The following is a 20,535-nucleotide window of genomic DNA, read 5'->3' as shown; positions in this document are numbered from 1 at the left end:
AAGCAATGATGAGAGGTAGATTATACCAGTAGTTACTGATGTACATATATCGTCTAGATACTTGAACTGGGAGCAAAATAGAGTAGTATGGGGAATGTACATGAGGGGGAACCAATCGCCGAGCTTGGGCAATAGACATCACAGAAAACACCCCACCTGTCTTTGTCCTCATGAATCTGCTTTTGGTACATGGGCTTCTTACGCCCGTCAAGCGCCTGTAGGCTGCACTTCTCAATCACCATGTCTCGAACGATTTTCACCTATGAAGACCAATACCGTTTGCTAAAGTCGTTTTTTCATCGAGACGGTAGCGGCCGATGAGCTGCCAATGGCAAGAAACGAATGACGCACGTTCACTTCGGGTGTTGATATATGGATGGCCAGAACGGCCAGGATGGGGGCCACTGGGACTTAAATAGTAGTTGGAGCGGAGAAGGATTGGATCGGCGTGATAGGTTCCGTACCACCGGTCTCGAGATCTCGCTTCGAGTCGTCTGTTTCCACACCACCCCACCATTTTAGCCTCAGCTGCCAGCTGCACTCGCCAGTTGCACCAACCCGCTTCGCACCACCCGTTTCACTAGGTAGATGCTCGGTATTCGTTATGCGGCGATCGCCGCTACGCTACCTAGCTGGGCACTGGGACCAACGATTGAGGGTTTCGAGGGTGCTGGCAGTCTGTTGTCTGCCACTATGTTAAGAGGAGCGCTATGTAATTAAGATAGAGATGGTGGATAAGAGCATGGCGATCGATAAGATAAGATAACTAGTCGGATCGGGGGGGTTCCGAATGGTGGAGCATCGATTTAGGTTAGTCTGTAGCAGCGGAGAAGGGTCATATAAGGTGTCACTCCAAAGTTGAATAGAACCTCAACTTCTCCATCACACTTCATTCAGCGTTCCCGTTGCCGGGCGACGTCACAGTCTCGCTCGACTATGTGCCCGCTTTCGGGTTCCAGTGTGCGCGCGCCGCCTTCCTTCGGATTCCCTCACGTACCAACAGTACTCACTGCTGATACTTGGTCCACCGCCCACCTGGATCGTCTCCAACCAAAGCTCTCTCTATTTGTGTTCTTGCTAGTGTTAACTAGGTATGTACGAAACCACATCATCAAAGTCACGCGCTCCCCCGCTGACTAGTATGTAGAAAAAACACTTTCACGTTTCGGCTAATGCTTACGAAACACAAGACCACTTAGCAACATACATACTGCAAGGCCATTTCCAACAAAGCTCTGTTTATTCCTTTGTTTGGTTTGGAATATCCCACGTGTCGGCCTCGAGCTCTTTATTATCTCTCAGCTCGTCGGCGAACACCACCTAGCCCCGCAAATATCACCCGACATGTTTCTCCTGGCGGCGAGATACGTGGATCACCGCCTGGACGTGGCCATCTCGCGGATCTGGACCTGGGTCTACAAGGGGCTATGGAATCCCACCGCCTCTACGATACTTCCGACAGACATTCACTTCTTCCTCGAGATCTTCTTCCACTACGTATTCTTCCACGTCGTCGGGCCGTTGACGGTTCGACTGCTCGCCGTCTACGCCATCTACCGTGCCGTAAGGGCTTGCCTCAACGAGCACGAGACGGAAGGATGGGCCCGCCAGACGATAAAATATACCAACGCCATCGTGCGGTACCTAGTGACGGCAATGTTTACATTGCTGCTGGTATGCAGTGGTATCGATGGATGGCGAACTGCGATACCGCTGGCCGAAGAATTAGCAAGAACTGGGGTTGCATCGATATTCCGGCATCCGGTGGACGCAGTGTGGGCGGTGGTGTCGTGGTTGGAGATTATGAGCCGTACTCCGATAGGTTACGTTTGCAACTCGAACCGATACATGGAAGTTATCTGCGTTCTCGCGCCGCGATGGTTGAGACCGTTGAGAACGTTGCAGTTCTACCGCTGGTTTATCAAGGCATTTTGGAAAGACTTGAAGCATCTCATTGGGGGTGTGGGGCCATATTCGGGGGGCTTCTTTCGGATGATGAGATTCTGGAGCCGATTCCATGGCGAAAGATGGTTTCTGAACTTACGAAAGGAATACGTCACATGGGAATGGATCAGCCAGTCGCTCTATCCAGACATTCCCCAGAGCATTAAGTATGCGGCCGGGATGAAAGGTTGGAGTCCGGCAATCAGAAGCTATACAGAACTACATCGCCACGCTCCGAAGCGATCGGTAGAAGAGTCGCTCGCCCACACTGAACGTTATCCCATGATCGTAATCTCGAAGATATTATGTTGCTGGCTACTCACGGCCGGCATACACAGGTTCATCCTACGTAGGTTCATGCTACGCAGGTTCATGCTACGCGGAAGAAGCCGGCGGTTCCTGAGACGTGAGAAGAGGTGGCTCTTTTTCACGGTCTACCTTTTCACCTTCATCGTCTTCTTTCCCTGGGAGATGGCTCTCTGCTTCACTTTTGTATGGGACAGATTTCTACGCTTGACGAGGTTGAGGTTCGAGTTGCAGTATGCATAGGTACGAAGGAGGGGAGGTGTGAGAATGCGTGGGGGTGAGAATAGTGAATGGGGGTTTCAAGAGGGATTGCAGTACTGGGTACTATTAATGACTGTTGTGTTGCACTTGCATTTTCCTGGGTGTGGACGGGGCCCGGATTAGAGTCCTGTTGGGTGTATTACCGTACTCGTTGGTAGACGATAGGCAGGACCAGTGAGATTGTACGAATCGTCGCTCACTACAATGACCCAGCCAGATCAATGGAGTGCCCGGTGATCTCCGTGACAACTACATACCTTGACCAGGGGTAAGTGTTCACAGCTATCATCATCCACCTAACCAGTTACGTACAAGTTCACTGTTGTATCGGAATATCTGCGTGTGAGATAGGAGCACGACGGATATTGGTGGATCCTCATCATGTTTGGGGGGGATGAATAAGATCTCACGCACCAAAGTTCGACTCCATTTTCTACACCAATCACTCTCCATTATCCGAAACTCTATGGAGGTATATAGGAAAAGAAAAAGCACTTCCCGCGTGCCCATGTTAAAGCAAATAACTCCAGGTATCCCCTCTGCCGCTCTCCGGATAAACGCCATCTAACCCCATACGAACGAACGCCACAAAACGTACAATCATGACAACCCAGCACTATCGGCCTTGAGGACGGGCTTGCCGACATCCTCAAGCCCAATCTTCTTCCTCCTCTTGGACCTCCTGCGGTACTTTCCGCTCCTCCATTGTCTCCTCCTCCTTTTAACGATAATCACCACGACCACAACAACCATCAACATCATGATCGCAACACCGCCCAACACTCCCCCAACCACAGCGGCAACATTCCAATCGCCCCCTTGTGATCGGTTCGTTGTCACGATTCCACCATCGTCGCTACTATCGCTGTCATCGTTGGCCTCCGGATCTCGCACCGGTGCAGAGGGGGACTCGCCGGGGCTGAGGGAGTCCCGTGCTACGCCGGCGGCAGCCTTGAAGGCAGCGAGCTGGTCGGGTCCGGCGTTGATGGTGCCGACGAAGCCCTGCATGCAGTGGCGGCCCTGCGAGCAATAGTAAAAGATTGGGGCGATGGAGGTGATGTTGACGGTGAACGTATCGAGCTATACGCAGTCAGCTCGCCGTCCTTCGGTCAGAGAGAGTTCACAAGGGGGACATACGATCTCTGTGTCCGTCGGCAGCGGATGGAAGCCAGACCAGAACGCATTGCCGAGTGCTGAGGTGTCGTCAGTGGCGGGGACACACGGTTTATCGAACGTTGCTTCGGCAACCGAGTGATTCTATGCCCACGCCGCCGTTCGTTAGCCGTCATTCATGCGCCAGCAACTCATCAACGGACAAACGCACCAACGGGTAGAATTGGAATTGAACCATATCCCCGACGTCGGCGGTGGTATCTTCCGGCGTGAATCGAAGTGCGAGCGAATCGCCGCGGCGCCCCACCTGCACCACATGAACGGTCTGCGCCGTTGAGAGTCCAGCGACGAGGGCGAGAATGACGGGAACGAAGACCAAGATAGCGGGCGCATTGTGGGCATTGTGGTGGTTTAGGCAGTGCGAGAACGAGGGCATTTCAGTTCAGTGTGAGGTTACGGTGAGATCCATAGTAACGCTGTGAGTTATCGGGAAGTAGACGGCAGGCCAACCAGCAGGCAGGATCGACGCACTGGATTATATGTGGTAGGGAGCGTGGAGAATTCGCGTGAGTGCGGGCAATGGGGGGTTGATGTGTTTCGGGTCCGTTTCGGGGGTGTCTCCATACCCTGTCTCCACGAGCGGCGATCTCTCTTATGTACATACACGCGATGTCGTAGTCTCTGCATACAGGGGAGACCGCGTAGGCACTTGTCTATGAGACTATGCCACCAAATACGACAATGGTCTGGAATCGTCATCACGACGGATTGGGAAGTCTGGCCGTCTCTACTATATTCGCTGCATCTCGCTCTTCTCTTTAGCCCCACCGCACCGAGAAAACACCTCCGCCTTCTGTCACCCGAAACACACGATAAGAAGAACACCCGCACGGAAGATATCCCGGCCTCCTCTTCCCTCGGGCCTCCACCTAGCAGCAACTACGTATTTATCTACGCCCACGGAACAGAACAGAACAATCTAGTCCGCCGCTCAGCTTCATCCAAAAAAACCCGCGGTCCTTCTTCGCTGCAGAAAACCAACAGTATATCCTCGCGCACAGAAGACTTTGCTTATATGGTTTCGGTAGCTAGCTAATCAGTCGTTCGATGTCGATCCGCGAGAGAGAGAGGAGGTGAGCGTTTGACATAGGAGGTAGATATCCTCCCCGGATGCACACGATATATTGCCCCTGCGGAATCACGAGGGATACGGAGAAGACGTCGTGTTCGTCGAGGCAGTAGAGGTTGCTTCATATAGTAATAAGTCATCGTGAAAATATAGATCGTTGGGTGTGGTGGGCGAAGATGCGATGAGGTTCCGATGGTCGCAGCGGCAGCCTGCAGGTACGTAGGATCGCCGCTCCCCGATCTCCGCCCCCCGCTCCACTCCACTCGTACACCTACACCACAGCCTGAACTTCACACAAGTCTCGTATTGTCTCGTTCACCTCAACCACGATTGCAACTCAATGATATCGGCGAGTGCAACATCGCCCCGGATCCAATTCACCCGACAATTGTCATAATAAACCCAACCGATTCCGCAGGCCTACTTGGCAACCCCATTCAGCCCGGAAACTCGTCGGTAGCCCGCAATTCTCCCTCCCTCTTTCTTGAGCTTTGGGCAGTTAAAACGCGCGGCGGTTTGACAAATAAATCACAGGTCACACTCGGCCCCGGCTTCGGCTCCGGTCCGATATGAACAACTTTAGCCGGCCCGGAAAGCCGGTCCTCATAGTTACTTAGTCGGTCAATTGCAAGCTTCGATCAAATTCCACGGCCATTTATTGAAACATAAGTTAATAATACACCCTACAATACATTTACATACTCCCCAACTAGCGCGCCTGTGTTGTTTCAAACAACGGCCCGCCCACCGTCCACTAGAATCCGTCACGAACAGAAAGGGCGAATCTAACCGGACCAGACGGCTCCTCCAGGGATGCTGAACGTGAGTGTTAGTTATGATTGGGGTGTGGCTGGAGGTATGGGGGAAACTTACGGGTAGCTGGTGGGGTTGCTGTAGAGGTTGAACAGGATACCCGGGTCGGTGGCCGTGTATGTTCCGGGGAATGTGTTGCCTCCCGGGGGAGATGTCGAGCCACCGGAGGTGATCGTGATCTGCGAGCACGAAGGGTAGACTATCCACATCATCAGCACTCATTCCCTCTCTTATCCGTCCAACTGGAAACATACACTGGGCACCACGGGCGCTGTTGGTGTTGTAGTTCGTCTCGGCCTCGTGCAGGCCAATGATCTCGGCACGGAACAGGTAGTTTCCGGGCTTCAGCGACGACGGGATTGTGGCCGTGTGCTTTCCCTTGTTGGCGATGAGCTTATCGACGGCCCAGACACCTCCGCTGAGGCCCTCAGCCGCGATCTTGGTCCAGGCGCTGCCATCCTCGGTTCCGATGTACACCATCACCGGACCCTTGTGGGAGCTCGCAATGATCTCGTCGCCCCGGGCGTCGTGGTACCTGTTTCGTCATCAGTAACCGCTCAGCCCGGCCATAGGAAGCAGCACTGGGACCAACCATTCAAAGGTCAACGTATCACCGGCCTTGGCACTGACCCAGTTCGGGACAACACGGTTGTTGACGTTGCAACGGATCGAGGAGGAAGTCACATCCTTCACGGGATTGTTGTTGGGCGGCGAGCGGATGTAGGTGTTTCTTCCATCGCCCTGGTCTACGCCGTTGACGTAGACGCTGTACACGGTGGTGTGAGCGGTCGCGGTGGCCGCGAGCACGCTCAGGAGCGTGGCGAGGGTGAACTGCATAGTTTTTGGAATGAATGAAGAATGGAGAATGAATGTGGGTGCTGGCTGGGTGTGCTGGCTGGCTGGTAAGTAAATGTTCTGAGCGGACAGGAAGGACGGTTTATATACCTTCATCATTCACCATGGTCAGGCTCATTTGGAGGAATGTTATGTACGTGCATCCTATTACTCTACAGTACTATGTGGGGCGTGAGTTTTGATCTCTCATTTCCATCGGATGCGCGCACCGCGAATATCTTTGAGCCACGATGATCACGGGCCGCCAGATTTTTCCATGTCATGTTTGAAGCAGAGTACCTACCTGTAAGTAGTGGCGGTACGCATAAACAACCTACTAACTAACTAGCAGCTACAGCCGGCCGGGAGAAGGCGAAGTTCGATCCGGGGTAAATTAATAGCGGGGCGGAAACATTTAAGGCAGCTGCCACGATGGCAGCATAACCCGGGGGATATGATCTTGCCGTTGCGATGATCATTCCTACAGGCAAATTTCCCACCTTGGTCTTACCAGGCCAGTATGTGAGTAAGCTCGCAAGTAACCAACCAAGTAAGCACTGCATCATCGTCAATCCCACCTCGCGTGTATCCACTAGCACCTACATACGTTATTTTCCCTACGGGACAGCAGACACTTTACCAGTATTCCCATACCTACGCTAGGTATAGTAGGGTACGGACCTTCTGCTCTCCGTGAAAGCAACGCTAGGTGCCTGGAGCCCTCCATATCAGTCGATCCGGGCCTCCGTCCCGTTAGGCGTGCAGACATGGACACATCCCATCACTCGCGTTTCACCTCCCCGGCCCCAGCCTGACCGGGACACCCGTGGTTTTCCCCATGCCTCGTCTTCCGTAGGCGAGGAATGAGGGAGGGTGCGTGGGAGGGAGGGTGCACTGGGTGGCTGGATAAATGCAAATCCAATATATCTGTCAATATATCTGTCGCACGTGTACACTCACACGCACATGCACAATACACCACGATCCCGAGCGAAAAATTCTCCGAGCAATGTGAGGGGGGCGCATAACGCCTGCTGTGTGTGGGGAATGGAAGGACGGGAACCGTTGCCTAGCCTAGCGAGCGGCGGTAAGCTGTCTGCTGGATACCTCATGCTCTAGAGTAGGCAAGTACTCGTATGTAACCCAAATGGAGCCTGGGCGGTCCACCTACGGTATGTACCTCCTCGGGACGCGGGAGAGCGATCCTTCGACTACACGGAAGTTTCCGGACCTTGCCGGAGCGCGGAGGAGCGCGCGGCAGCCGCCGGCGGCACGACCGGGCGGGAGCACCGTCGCTCTTCTCTTCGACGCCTGCGCGGTAACTAGAGTACGTCGCTACTACGCGGGGTGACGGCAGTCGTAGCTACATGCCTCCGGCGGACGAGCCGGTACATACTACATCCGGTGTTGGGCGATTACAAACTCTGTGCATCTAGATCTCGACTCGGTGCTTCCGTCTTCTGGCACTTACCTATCTATTTGTTGCGACAACATATATGGTAGCGTAGGTAGGTATGTCACGGACCTCGACATCGGACTTGCACCCACGACTGCTCGAGAGCGAGTTGTCGGAAGGAACGATCTTCGGCCTTTGAAGCCCGGCGCCGGGAGCTCCTGTTTCGGACCTTCGGTGCCTGCAGCTGTAGAATTTCAGTTGCGATGCTGACTGTGACAGCGACAACGGATGGGGCTGACTGTAACTACATGTGTACATGTGTAAAGTACCGGTGAGTGGGAAGCCATGCCGTAGGGTATCCCGGGTGTTGGGGGTTGGGTTTACAACCCCTCTCGGCCAACGAAGCTCTATGGCGGCCCCTATGCAATAACTACATACTTCTATGTACATCATTATGATTTACGGAGCACGATCTACCATATAGATACAGAGATTCAACGGCGACAACATCCAGTCATCACGGGAAAAACTCCAGTCTTTGATATTTAACTCTTCACTTGAGTACCGGTACTCGGTCCTCGCATGTGTAACGTTTTCAATCCTTGGCTAAATACCTACCGGTCCGCGTATCAAACCTCCTCTGGAGTCTACCATAGTTCTTGCTATTATGATATTTCAAAACCGTATTCCACGGCAATAGCCGTGACATAGTACCGGTACGTAGCTCATCTACTAGGAACCCTGGCCCGGCAAACTTCCATTCCATGTTTCCCATATACCATGTGTGCCGAAGGGAGTTCGCACTCTGAATACTGTACTCTATTCCAGTCAACGCCCGAGCGCCGTCCCTGTGGACGGTGTCACTGGTGAGGCGGCAAAATACCCACTTCCCCGGTGCCCACCGCTGTTCCTAGATTTCGGCCATCTCCTGGAGGTTGATATTACCGTGGCGGCGGGATGGGTTACGTACCCTTGACCCCAGAATTACAAGTAGGTATATAGATTATGTACTGGGTATTTACATCACTTTACGCGGGACACATTTACTCATCTCTTGCAAACGTCAACTCTCATTGCTTGCTCAGTCCTGATCAGACACATATGCATAATGTAGGTAACTATCGCGCCACAACTTCTCGACATCCACGTTCTAGAAAGTGCTCGTCCGTTGGGGAATGCAAGCAAAATAAAGAGCACGGATTCTGCTTTTCTCAATCCATTGTCCAAGTGAAGGAAAAGGGAAAAGGGAAAAGGGAAAAGGGAGAAATAGAAAGGGCTCAGACAACTCGTAATCATCATCGTCGGAATCGAGACCCCATCGGGATCCTCCTGCCGGGCCCTCCACCGCGGTCCGCTGCCGAGATCCATCTCTCTCTTCGCCACTCCGCACCACTTTGTGAGGCCAAATCTGTACCCCACCGATTACGCGGCTGTTGGAGTAACTGAGGTATTCCATCTGTACTCTATAGGCTGGTCGTCCGCCCACTCGACATCACCGTTGACATGATACTCCTCGTCCCCGTGAGGCACGGTTCGACTGACTCTTGCTCGCCGATCCCATCCGGCGTCAGACGGACCTCGATACCGCCATGGCAACACATTCCGACGATCCCATCAAACCAGGTCATAGACTCCGAGACGCAGTCCTCAACTTTCGCCAGCCACGCAAGCCCCGCACTCATGCCGACGTTCTCGATCGGACTCTCGAGATGAATCAGGTCAAGCCACAACGCCACGCCTAGTCACCAGGTGACCTCTGTGCAACACCACACCACGGTCCGAGATCTTGGCAGCCCGGCTTCTCGGCGCTGCTGGACAAACCAACGGGCCGAGACACAACGAACTTTGGCTGGCGATCAAATAGAACGACACGAACAGAACAAGAGAACAGTAACACAAACATTAGGCGTAGATATAAAGTACAAACGAAAATCATCACATCGTCGCTACAAACGAAAGCTCTACAAAGAAAATCCTACAAGAAAGCCCAAAAACAATGCCCAAAAACAAACGTCATACAAACAAAGTCCTCTAAGAATACCACCGACTCTCCCCCCACAAGAAACTCTTGACCCGTCTCAACCCCTTCCCCGCCGGCAACCTCTTCTCCGAGTACCCATACTCCCCGGGCGGCGCCATCGTCTCCTCCGCCTGTCTCCGTCTGCTATGTCTTCCGCGCCTCTCCCGCTCCCTCGCGGACAAAAACAGCGGCTGGGTATTCTCATCCCCCAGATAATAAATCGACTCCGGCCACTGCACCTGCTCGCTCCCCCTCCTACCACTCCTCCCGTCGGTAACACTCCCCCTCCTACTCCCCCCAGAAACACTATGCCTCCTCTCCCTGGCCTCCCTGGCCTCCCTCAGCACCCCCGGATCAACCATCGTCGAAACGACCCTCTCCCCCTCCCTCCGTCTCTTCTCGCGCTTCTCCTTCCTCTCATACCCATCGTAGTACTCCTCGCCGGTGCGCCTTCTACTACCACCGCGGCTCCTACTCCTGCTCTTCTCGCGCTCCCTTGCCAACGTCGCCTCGTCGAAGCGGACCTGCTGCTGCGGCGGCGGCGGCGGCGCGGAGTTGGAGAACGTCGCGAACGGCGCCCACGAGTAGGACCTCTTCTTGCGCTTGCGCTCGGGCTCGGGCGGGGGCGCCACAGAGGGGTAAGGGTAGCTCGGGATCACGATGCTCGGCCCTGAGGACCGCCGAGAGCTCTTCGGCAACGGCGGGTACGTGCTGCGGAACATGGCGATTGTGAATATTGGTCTGTTGTGCGGATGCGGTGTATACGCTGTATGTGTATGTGTATGTGTTTGCTCTGGTTGGTTTGCTTGGTCTGGTTGGTCTTGGATTATATCGCGGCGGATGGGAAGGAGGACGTGCATTCTTGTCCCTTTTTACTCTGTGACGAGACGTGATGAGTGAGGGCAGGGCGAGGGGCACTGGCGCGGTAAGGGGGCGGTGAGGGGGAGGACGTCATCGTGTCCGAGACGGCGGTTTATAGAAACACCCCTAGGAGAGACATCGACGGAATGGGCAGTGACTGGTCGGTGGCTTATGACTCTATTCGCGGGCACCTGCGAGTATCGAGGGGGTTTGGGCGAAAGGAGAGGACAGTACGGGACAGGACGGGGCGAAAGGACGGGACAGGTGCTCAGAGACATGTGCTCGTGTCAGTCAGTGAGGAGACGAGTGGGAATGACGTCTACTCGGAGAAGGGCTCTACGGTGGTGTGGAGGGGGGAAGGAGGAGGATGGAAGGAGGGGTGGGCTCTGGAAGATGGGGGGGTTCATCTCAACGGCGGCGGGGCTGTATCAACTGTGCGAATACCTACTAACCTTCGCACCGGGCTGTGGTCCTAATCTTAACAATACCGAGCGCCATGTGCCTGGTGCCTGGTAAGACTCCGTGCGAATCCAGCTGATCATGACTTAGAAAAGCAACCAACTGACCCCCCCTACAAGCTAGAATCCGCAAGAACTGACTCGACTGGCTCGGAATGATTCTCCTCGATCTGGTCTTCCAGATCGCCTGCCTGGCGCATACCTCGCTCGCCTGCTACCCTCCCTCCCTCCCGCTGCAAGCTGCACATTCATATATCTGCAGGTCCTGCTCACTATCATACCTTCCGGAGGATGATATCACTCATCGCCCCCACCACTCCACCACCCCACCACAGCCCCACCACTCACCAGAATCTTCCTTATGATAGATAGATGACCAACCAACCACAACCGACCGCGCCTGAGTTGGGTCGTTACACACCTGTTGGATCAGATTCGTGCGCATACCTCGCCTGCCTCCCGCCGCCGCATTCCTGCATGCTCCAACCTCCATCTTGCCAAAGACTCGGGATGAATCATGGTAGATATGGTATCACCCAGACATCGCCTCACTCGAAGCAACCCACGCCTCAAACAGCACCAGTATTCTCTAGGTATGATACCATTCTCAGTACCTAGTACCTACTCACACTCACACTGAGCGCATTGTCATTCCCACCCCTCACCCCCCCCCCCCCCCCCCCCCCCCCCCTCCGAGAAAGAGAAAGAGAAAGAGAAAGAGAAAAAACATTCCAAAGTCCACGCGTACCCCCCCTCCCAAGTAGTCCCACGTGGTCGAACCCGATGACCGATCCTTAGGTCGCCCGATTATGGGGGTGTGGGTGGGTGAGATAAGCGGCACGTGGCCATGGCCATGGCCTCACCTACCCATTTGTCCACGAAATGTCACTCGGCCTGGTGGTGCCGGATGAGATGAGGTGAGGTTTGGAGTGGAGATGACATGAGATGGGATGGGATGGGGTATGGATGGATGGGTGGACGGATGGTACCATGGAACCATGGAACCACGGAGTACAGCCGCTTGGTTATCGAACGGCGTGTGTGGACTGTGGACGGATACCGTACTCCCCTCGCCAGAGTCGTCAGAGTCGCCAGAGTTGCCATAGCGAACCCTGCGCATAGAGTAGAGCAGGTGGTTGCATACGATGCCGCGCGCGCGGTACTGCTTTGCTGCAGATATATTGGTTACTGGTGACTATAGCCAGTATTGTCAGTAGAGTAGGTAAAGTCCCCGTCCCCTCCACCTCGTCTCCAGAGCCCACCTCATCTCCAGAGCCCACCCCGTCTCCAGAGTCCGCATGTCTAAGTACTACCGGTACACATGGGCGCGTGCAGCACTACCTACAGCATCCGGAGTCCGTACCGATCCCGTGCGCCGCACCCCCCCCCCCCCCCCCATCAAATCCGTCCGTTTGCAAAGAAGGAGTACTCGCAGAGTCATACCTTAGGCACAGACTCACATACCCGGACAAGAAAAGAGGGGGTGCGCCCGCCGCACGCACGCAGGAAGCACGGTGCGACCATGTTTTGTTTCAGCGCCGTTTGCAGGCAGGTTGCAGGCTGCACGTTTCTAATTGCTGGTTGCATGTTCACGTTGCACAGTTGAGATGCGGTCGAGATGCGGTCGAGATGCGGTCGAGATGCGGTCGAGATGCGGTCGAGATGCGGTCGAGATGCGGTCGAGATGCGACTGATATGTAGAGTATGGTACGGGAAACGGAAGTAATATGCACGGGAAACGGACGTCGGAAATAATATGCGCAGGGCTGAGTGCTTGGTTACGTATGTCAAGATCGAGATGAGATGAGATGTGTATCCATCCATCTATGGTACCTACTCTACAGTATATAGAGTAGGTATGACGGGGACGACATGTTTACTAATAGTAGTATGTGGGTTTTTTTCGTTTCGTTTGCATTTGTACTCATATCTAACGGAGCGAGAAACAGTCATGGATACTACTTGGTAGGTAGGTGCTCGTATGCTGAGTACATCTTACACGCACTTGACGCCGATAAGGCCCGAGGCCTCAGACAAAGAAGGTAAAGTAAAGTAAAGGAAGAAAGAAGAAATATTTACACCGAAAGAAGAAGACATCCATCAAACATTTTGCGCACTGGCAAAGCGAGCAAGCAAGCAAGAAGAAAGAAAAGAGAAAGAAAAGAAAAAGATATAAACAGTAAAAATCAATATCAGCCACCAAAACAAAAACCAAACCAAGCTCTAAAAACAAAAAAAACAAACAATCAACCTCAAATCGAGTCCATCCAGATCCTTGGTGCTCTAGATCTAGTTATCTAGTTTCGTCGTCTTCGTCGTCGCATTTCGTAAACGTCATCTACAATCATCCGCCGTTCCGCCAGAAAAATGTACAGGGTGTGGTTGAGGGTTGTGGGTTATGGGTTGTGGGTGTGGTTGTGGGTGTGGGTGTTTGTGTGGGTGTGGGTATTCGTGTTGGGTGGTTGCTACCGCTCCTCGTCCTGTGCTGGCACCTCCTCCCAATCCTCCTCATCATCTTCCACGACACCAATCTCGCCCTTCCGCCCCTTCTCGATCCCGCGCAAAAACTCGACACAATTACTCCCCAAGTGCTCAACCACGTACCCGCCCTCGAGCACGACGAGCGTTGGCAGTCCCAGCGCGCCGACGATGCTCCCCATGACGCCGTAGTCCTCGCGCTGTAGCGCAAACTTCCCCACAGGATCGCCGGCAAACGTGTCGAACCCCAGGCTCACGACGAGCCACTTTGTGTCCACCTCGCGGATCTTGTCGACCGCCTCGTCGAGCCGCGGGCGGTAGTTCTCAAACACGCCTTCCTCGCAGGGGAGCGGGAGGTTGAGATTGTAGCCCTCGCCGTCGCCCTCGCCCGTCTCGCTGGGCGACCCGGTGAAGTACGGATACTCGTCTTCGCCGTGGATGCTGATGTAGCAGGGGTTGCACTGCGTGTAGAAGATGCTCTGCGTGCCGTTGCCGTGGTGGAAATCGAGATCGAGGATCGAGATCTGTTCGCTGGGATCCGGCAATGCGTCGAGGAGTGTGCGTACCGCGATGGCCGTGTTGTTGAGGTAGCAGTAGCCGCCCATCAGGTCGGTCTGGCAGTGATGGCCCGGCGGTCGGCACAGCGAGAACACCACCGGCGCCTCCCGTTCCCCGTCCTCGTCCTCCCCCTCGTCCGTAGGCGCAACCAATTCCGCCGCGCCCCGTCGCGCCAGATCCGCGCTCGCAATCGCCGAGATGTACGTCTCCTTGGATATCCCCGTCGACATGTCGAACGCGTAGTACCCGACCCTCGCTGCGAGATCCTTCGGCTGCCGACACTTCTTGCCGCCGAGCCTCAGCACGGGGAAGCACTCCGGCAGGACGCACCCATCGGCATCAACCATCCCCTCTTCCGCCCATGATTGGAAGATGGTCTCGAGGTGGAGCAGGTACTCGGCGCTGTGGATCTTTGCAGCGGCGGCGGCGGCCCGCTCGACGTCTGTGGTCACGGTGGTGATGTCGTAGACGGGCTCCAGCGCTTTCAGGATCGAGGTTACGCGTGCGGGGGATTCGTAGGCATCGATCAGACGGGCGCCGATGAGTTCTTTGGTGCGGTGCAGCAGCGTGGTGGGATTGTGTAGGATCTTCATCTCGGGGAATAGATTAGGTATGTAAGTAGGCAAGTAGATACGTAGATGTATGAAGCCGCGCGCGCGTCTGCGTCACTGTGGCTTTCGCAACAACTTTTTTAAAAAAATTATTCTGCCGTAATTGGATGTATGGGGGGTGTCTGTAGGGTCGGTATCTGGCTCTGAGGATGAGTGTGGTGTGTGGGGAAGCTTGTGCAACGTTCGATTGGCGATCTAGATTCGGAGGAGAAGTGCGGGGTGGGGGTTGGGCTGGGGGTTGGGTTGGGTTTGGGTAGAGTTTGGTCGGGTTGGCTGAGAGGTTTGGAGCTGTGTGCGGGCGACAAACGGGGGTGAGAATGAATCGGGGTGAATCGGGTTGAGTGTCGAGGGTTGAAGGTCGAGAGTCGATGGTCGAGTCCAGGGATCAGGCACGTGAGTGAGAGAGAGAAAGAGAAAGAGAGGGCGAGTGAACGAGATTGAATGGGTGGATGAGACGAGTGGGAGTGGGTGAATAGGGAGGGCGAGCGCGAGAATTGAATGGATGGATCGAGGGCTGCGGACTCGGTCGCGTATGTAAGGGAGTTGGTAGTGACCTGCGAATCCTTGGAATAAAAATTCAGCTGCCGGGCGTCCCTCTCGAAATCGTTAAGATTCGCGATTGGCTGCGGAGGAGGTAAGGAAGGAAGGAAGGCACGACGGCGCAATGCAATGCAGGCAGGCAGGCAAGCAGGCAACAGGAGGATGGGATAGGCAAGAGGAGTCGAGGCGAGATGAGAGAGAGAAAGAGAGAAGAAAAAAGGGATTGCAAGCTCGGGCGGTCAAAGACGAGACGGGCAGAGAGGCGTGATTGTAGGCTGAGCGCGCACGCGAGAATGAAGAAGCTTCCGATAGGTATTCGGACAGAGTGGAAGATGTTCTGCTTCTCTGCGGCCTTTTTCTGCGTCTTGTGCTTCGTCTTCGTCTTCGTCTTCGTCTTCGTCTTCGTCTTCGTCTTCGTCTTCTTCTTCTTCTTCTTCTTCTTCTTCTTCTTCGAGCTCTATTATAGTACAGGACTTTTGAACGAACAAGAACGGCGGCGGCGATAGGGACTCGCTTTATAATTATAACTCGTGCAGTGCAGCCAGCAGCGCACAGTGCTCTGACTGGGGAAACCCAACGGACTCGATTGCTCGTGTAGGTACTTCGACTCGAACTCGACCCGGCTCGCACCCCACCAGATCACAGCGCACTCGCTCACTCGGTCACTCACCTGCCTGAATTCCCGACGAACGGATTCCTCTCCCGCCACTTGTTTCGTCTTATTCTTGTTGTTCTTCTTCTCTCCTCCGTCTCCTCCGTCTTCTTCTCCTTTCCTTTCCGCGTCGTCCGGCCTCAAATCACCCCCACCGTGCAGTAGATGTCAATGATCAATGGATCAATCCGTGCGACGTCTTCCCCTCCGACCAAGTACTACTGACTTGCCTATCTGCTGTTCGTTTTTTTCTTTCTCTTTCTTTCGTTCTTTCTTTCTATCTCCTCTCCGCGTAAACGTGTTGGTAAGTATGCCACCCTTCGTTCGAACGTCGTTTGGAAGCGGTAATTTTATTATCTATTGCGATCCGTCGATGGCCTGATGCGGCAGTTCCAGCCTGGCGACGTTCGTTGTGGCAAACGAGCCGTTCTGGTAGCGTCCTCCCGCACGTGGGGAAGGTAGGTAAGGTAAGGTAAGGTATGATGTATCGAAAGTCTGCGATCGACAGAACCGAACAGAGCTTCTTTCTTTCTTTCCTCTTTTTCTTCTCCTCCTTGTTCTTCGCCTCGCCGATGGGATATCGATAACGGCGGAGAAAGCTCTTCCAACCGAGCAACGTTTCTTTCTTTCTTTCTTTCTTTCGTTTCCCGTACGAGAGAGTGGAGAGAGAGTGGGGAGAGCTGCTGCCTGCTGCGAGGAAAGAACTTAGGGCCCCAATCCGCTGGAATCAGGCTGTGGATAGTGGGATGTGGACTACCTATGGAAGACTGCCTGGACGCCGTAAGCTTAGTGGCCGAGCTCGACCCGATCACTTTCCGGTAAACATTACATACGCCGAACGGATCCGACGATGCAAGGAGGTAGGAGGAGGTGGGATGAGGTAGGAGGAGGAGAAGGAAGAAGAGGAGGGGAAGGAGGATGGATCGATTGAGCTGTCCGTACCTAGTAGTGGGGAGAGTGAGCACTGAGCAATGAGCGATGAGCAGGAGGAGGGGAGCTGTAGAAGCAGAAAGATGAGCGAACGCCATGCTGTATCGAGCTGCCATATATGATACTTATGATCCTCCCCTCCCCAACGTCTGGCTGCCCTCGTCTGGCTGCCTTCGTCTGGCTGCCTTCGTCTGGCTGCCTTCGTCTGGCTGCCTGCGACATTGCGTCTGGTTGGTCGTCTGCCTGCTGCCTGCCGAACAAAGCTTGGTATACGCAGAGTACCTAGCTCTCCACGAGCTTCCACCTTCCACCTTGCGCCACATCGAAGCGGGTTTCGACGTCGAGTACCGTATCTACCGTATGTCCCATAGCACACAGCGCGGCGAGCATATACGAGCACGGTGATTCGGCACCGGCAGCCGCGTGCAGCCGGGATAGCCATGGGAGCTGTCCGCCGCCGCGGTCTCTCTCTCCCTCTTTCTGTTCTGTATCCGTGCGTGTGTATGTCTATGTGTAGATATGTGTGTATGTGTAGATATGTGTGTATGTGTATGTGGGGTGTGCGTATGTGTGGTGTGAGAATACCGTACAGATGTACTTGGCCATCCCACTGCCTAGTGGGGCCCGCATGTCGTCTGGACTTTCCGCATGCAGCGACCCCACGGTCACGCGATGCGATCCCCCGCACGAACCACCACTCCCCATCTCCTCCTGCTCCTCTCCTCCTCCCGCTCCACGCCGACTTCGGAAACGACCACGTCTGCTGATGAGTGCAGAGCATCGCAAGCCTCGCATGTATGTACGTCGAGTACGTTTCCAGCAGGCCACTGCCTCCACCACCTCCCCCACCGCCGCCGCTGGAAACAAACAAAACCATACCCGGGAAAAATCCACTCGCTTGCACATCCCTCGACGGGTGATCCCCCATGCCAAGGATCGATCTGCAGCCTGGACCGCAAGCGGGTTAGCCCCATCGGCTGCCACCCACAGCCACCACTCGCCGCTGCGCCAAGCCGGGAATTCGCCGGTTGGAACTTGCGTGGCGCCGACACACACGAGATGCCTGTAACTATGCGTGCATGTATGCATGCAAAGGGCGTGTGAAGGCCCAAGGGGGTTTGTACCTGCACAAGCTGCTCGACGGTGCTGTATGTACGGTGAAGCAACTCCTCGACGTGCAGTAGAGGGGATGGGATGGGAGGGGGGAGATGAAGCTTCGAATTCGATCGGTGCGCGGACGGGTGGGAGCGGAGGCGGGGAGGCGGGCATAGGTTGGTAATTGGGAGACCCAAGAACGGGATTGGACAAAAAGGTTGATCGATCGTGTGGGTGGTCTATGGCGATGATGATGACGACGAAGACGATGAACAGAACGAACAGGATGAACAAGACAAGAACAGAATAGAAACGATAGAAAAACAAGCCAACGTTTGGCCGACCGCATCGGGTCCAATGCGGCCACACCGCCAAAACGCTATCTACCGAGGTCCCTCCGCGGTCTCTCCTGCCAACAGTGAACACGCGCCATCAACTCAAGGTCCCTCCACTCCGCCGCTCCCGGCATCACCAAGCCGCCTCAATCCCAGCGCTCCCTCAGTATGTAGGTGTTTGCTCGGCTCGGCTGCAGGGGATGAACCTTCGAGTTGGTTCGATTCGCGGATGAGATGGGAGGGGAGGCGGGCATACATACCGGTACATGGAGCCGTTTGCTCGGCTCCAATCTCCAGCCATCACTGTGCATTGCTGCCAAGGAAAATGTGATGGGGTCGGCCCCATCTCACTTACGCTGAACTCTAGACTCCAGAGCAGAGTAGATTTCGCATGCGACGTAACTACACGGTTAGTAGGTACTCCAGGTGCTCCATCCCGTCACGGCCAGCCCGGCTCGAGCTCGAGCTCGCTGCCAGAAACCACCGGTCGAAGGGGGTCCGGTGGACGGCGTTGCTGGCCTCTGCCTCTGCAGAGCGTTTGTGGTCTGCGGTGGCGGCGGCGGCGGGGGTCGGTCGGTCGGTCGGTCGGCTCGCGGCTGATGGTTGGCTGGGTGGCCGGCCAGTGAGGTGGAGGCACCAATAGCAGTTAGTGACCACCTACTGCTTACTAGCAGTAACTAGGACTCCGATAACAGGCAGAAAATCGCAAGCACAGAGAACGGAAGTGGAAGAAGGAAGGAAGAGCGCTGTCCCGTCGCCGTGGCGGTGGTTACTCGCGTGGCAGTGGCGGTGGCAAAACTGCATCCGCGGCTTCTCTGCATTATTTTCTTTCTCCCCCCCCTCCCACCCCATCGAAGGCCTTTCATCCGGATAGTGATGGGGGCGGAAATGCTGCAGAGCAGAGCAAAGAGCAGACAAGGCGGAAACGGCAGAAAAAGAGCATGCGTTCGGGTATCGATGGAGCAGTGAGCAGTGAGCAGTGAGCAGTGAGCAGTGAGCTCGTCGCATGTCGCCAACGAATACAGTGCCCGCCTACGAATGGAACAGGCTGTCCCTACCGACCCGACACCGTGGCCGCCGGCTCGAAGTGATCACGAGAATACTCTCGTAGCCTGCTCCGAACCGTGGTGCCTGTCTATCGAGGCGGCGGCCAAGCGTGGCCGCCAGTTCCGGTGTGCGGTGGCCGGTCCACTGTCCAGCCTTGCGAGCCGGCTTGGGCTTGCCGTTTGCACTTTCCCCATGGCCGCTGCGATGGTTGTCTGGCTTGCCGCTTGCTGCCTGCTGCCTGGAGCGTGCTGTGCTGCGTGTGTATCTACTCGCACATACGTACATAAGGCTGCGTCGACGTCAGCGAGCATCGCGTACATACCACACAGCTAGTAGATACACATCGGACAGCCGCAGGACTCCTCAATGCTCACGAGCAGGCCAGCCAGCCAGCCAGCCAGCCAGCCAATCGGCGCTGTAGCGCCGGGATGACTAGTTATGCGAAGTATGTATGTTTCGGATGAGCTCGACGTGCAACTGCGACCGTGAGACCGTCAGAGCCGCGAGCGCTCAGACTGGTGGTGTTGAGCCGAGCCGACGGAGCATGGAGGCACCTGGCGGCGCGTGGAAGCAGACAGAGTCCAGATGTCCCGCCCCGTCCCGCTACAAACTTCCTGGATACACAGAGTACATAGGGACAGGAGCCGTGATGTCTCACGACGGCGGAACCTGGCGCATGACGGGTGGGCAAGGCTGGGGATTTGTTTGCAAGCTAGCTGGCCCGCGGTTTCCCCCGATGTAACTAGCCCACCCTGTGCACGATACGATACCATGCGATACGATAGGTATCATGCGCAGACTGTAGGCATCCATCCATCCATCGTATCTACACCTCACGAGTCACGGCCAGATGCGAACGGGCACGTATGTACACGGTACGTACATCATCGCACATCGCACATTACACACGCCACATGCAGCCGCCCAGGTCGACGTTTTCAGCTGTTTGAAACGCTTGCTTGCTTTACTGCAGTGGAACCAGCAACGTCTTCGAGCTTTGAACTTTGAACTTCGAAGCCGCAAGTGGAGTCGAAAAGATTCCGCATACGAACGCTGGTGAGTCGTGAGTCGTATTCCCGCCTCAACGGTTTTCCGTTCCGTGATGGCGTTTGCTGGAGGCTGTCCCAGCCATGCACATCCCTTTCCGGTAGGCT

General features: G+C 55.1%; 6 protein-coding genes across 6 annotated transcripts; 2 read left to right on the top strand and 4 right to left on the bottom strand.

Annotated features, from left to right (window-relative positions):
* The first annotated feature begins 882 nt into the window (after positions 1–882).
* BZA05DRAFT_380871 (uncharacterized protein) lies at positions 883–2,656 on the top strand. Its single transcript, XM_051481932.1, has 2 exons — positions 883–1,091; positions 1,191–2,656. Exons 1-2 carry the CDS (start codon positions 937–939, stop codon positions 2,491–2,493), a joined length of 1,458 nt encoding a protein of 485 aa, XP_051343931.1. The 5' UTR covers positions 883–936; the 3' UTR covers positions 2,494–2,656.
* A 797-nt stretch (positions 2,657–3,453) lies between these two features.
* Positions 3,454–3,943, bottom strand: BZA05DRAFT_313788 (uncharacterized protein; the record flags this gene model as incomplete). The annotated part of the gene is made up of 3 exons (XM_051480352.1): positions 3,454–3,591; positions 3,649–3,768; positions 3,836–3,943. Coding segments are annotated over 3 exons (366 nt in total), but the record flags the coding sequence as incomplete, so codon positions are not given.
* Positions 3,944–5,401: 1,458 nt separating this feature from the next.
* BZA05DRAFT_469649 (glycoside hydrolase family 61 protein) lies at positions 5,402–6,455 on the bottom strand. The gene is made up of 4 exons (XM_051487863.1): positions 6,159–6,455; positions 5,821–6,101; positions 5,627–5,765; positions 5,402–5,569 (listed from the first exon to the last, which is right to left on the bottom strand). Exons 1-4 carry the CDS (start codon positions 6,401–6,403, stop codon positions 5,539–5,541), a joined length of 696 nt encoding a protein of 231 aa, XP_051343929.1. The 5' UTR covers positions 6,404–6,455; the 3' UTR covers positions 5,402–5,538.
* Positions 6,456–10,103: 3,648 nt separating this feature from the next.
* On the top strand, positions 10,104–10,803 carry BZA05DRAFT_380864 (uncharacterized protein). Its single transcript, XM_051481931.1, has one exon. The coding sequence runs from the start codon at positions 10,125–10,127 to the stop codon at positions 10,488–10,490; it is 366 nt and encodes a 121-aa protein (XP_051343928.1). The 5' UTR covers positions 10,104–10,124; the 3' UTR covers positions 10,491–10,803.
* Positions 10,804–13,390: 2,587 nt separating this feature from the next.
* BZA05DRAFT_411 (uncharacterized protein) lies at positions 13,391–15,143 on the bottom strand. Its single transcript, XM_051484957.1, has one exon. The coding sequence runs from the start codon at positions 14,762–14,764 to the stop codon at positions 13,601–13,603; it is 1,164 nt and encodes a 387-aa protein (XP_051343927.1). The 5' UTR covers positions 14,765–15,143; the 3' UTR covers positions 13,391–13,600.
* Positions 15,144–16,465: 1,322 nt separating this feature from the next.
* BZA05DRAFT_416 (uncharacterized protein) lies at positions 16,466–18,181 on the bottom strand. The gene has a single exon (XM_051485345.1). The coding sequence runs from the start codon at positions 17,830–17,832 to the stop codon at positions 16,783–16,785; it is 1,050 nt and encodes a 349-aa protein (XP_051343926.1). The 5' UTR covers positions 17,833–18,181; the 3' UTR covers positions 16,466–16,782.
* Positions 18,182–20,535: the final 2,354 nt, after the last annotated feature.

The sequence above is a fragment of the Tricharina praecox genome, assembly GCF_024521635.1.
Source record: "Tricharina praecox strain CBS 144465 chromosome Unknown BZA05scaffold_1, whole genome shotgun sequence".
Classification (NCBI taxonomy): Eukaryota; Fungi; Ascomycota; class Pezizomycetes; order Pezizales; family Pyronemataceae; genus Tricharina; species Tricharina praecox.
This window is presented reverse-complemented; position numbering and strand designations above follow the sequence as displayed.

Excerpts from the sequence above, each read along its gene's own strand:
- BZA05DRAFT_380871 (XM_051481932.1), top strand. The coding sequence starts at position 937 with ATGTGCCCGCTTTCGGGTTCCAGTGTGCGCGCGCCGCCTTCCTTCGGA. Across the intron at positions 1,092-1,190 it reads TTCTTGCTAGTGTTAACTAG|ACCACTTAGCAACATACATA; the intron begins GTATGTACGAAA and ends ACGAAACACAAG.
- BZA05DRAFT_416 (XM_051485345.1), bottom strand. The coding sequence starts at position 17,832 with ATGGGGGATCACCCGTCGAGGGATGTGCAAGCGAGTGGATTTTTCCCG.
- BZA05DRAFT_469649 (XM_051487863.1), bottom strand. The coding sequence starts at position 6,403 with ATGCAGTTCACCCTCGCCACGCTCCTGAGCGTGCTCGCGGCCACCGCG. Across the intron at positions 5,766-5,820 it reads CAGCGCCCGTGGTGCCCAGT|TCTACCCTTCGTGCTCGCAG; the intron begins GTATGTTTCCAG and ends TGATGTGGATAG. Across the intron at positions 5,570-5,626 it reads AGCAACCCCACCAGCTACCC|CATCCCTGGAGGAGCCGTCT; the intron begins GTAAGTTTCCCC and ends ACTCACGTTCAG.
- BZA05DRAFT_411 (XM_051484957.1), bottom strand. The coding sequence starts at position 14,764 with ATGAAGATCCTACACAATCCCACCACGCTGCTGCACCGCACCAAAGAA.
- BZA05DRAFT_380864 (XM_051481931.1), top strand. The coding sequence starts at position 10,125 with ATGCCTCCTCTCCCTGGCCTCCCTGGCCTCCCTCAGCACCCCCGGATC.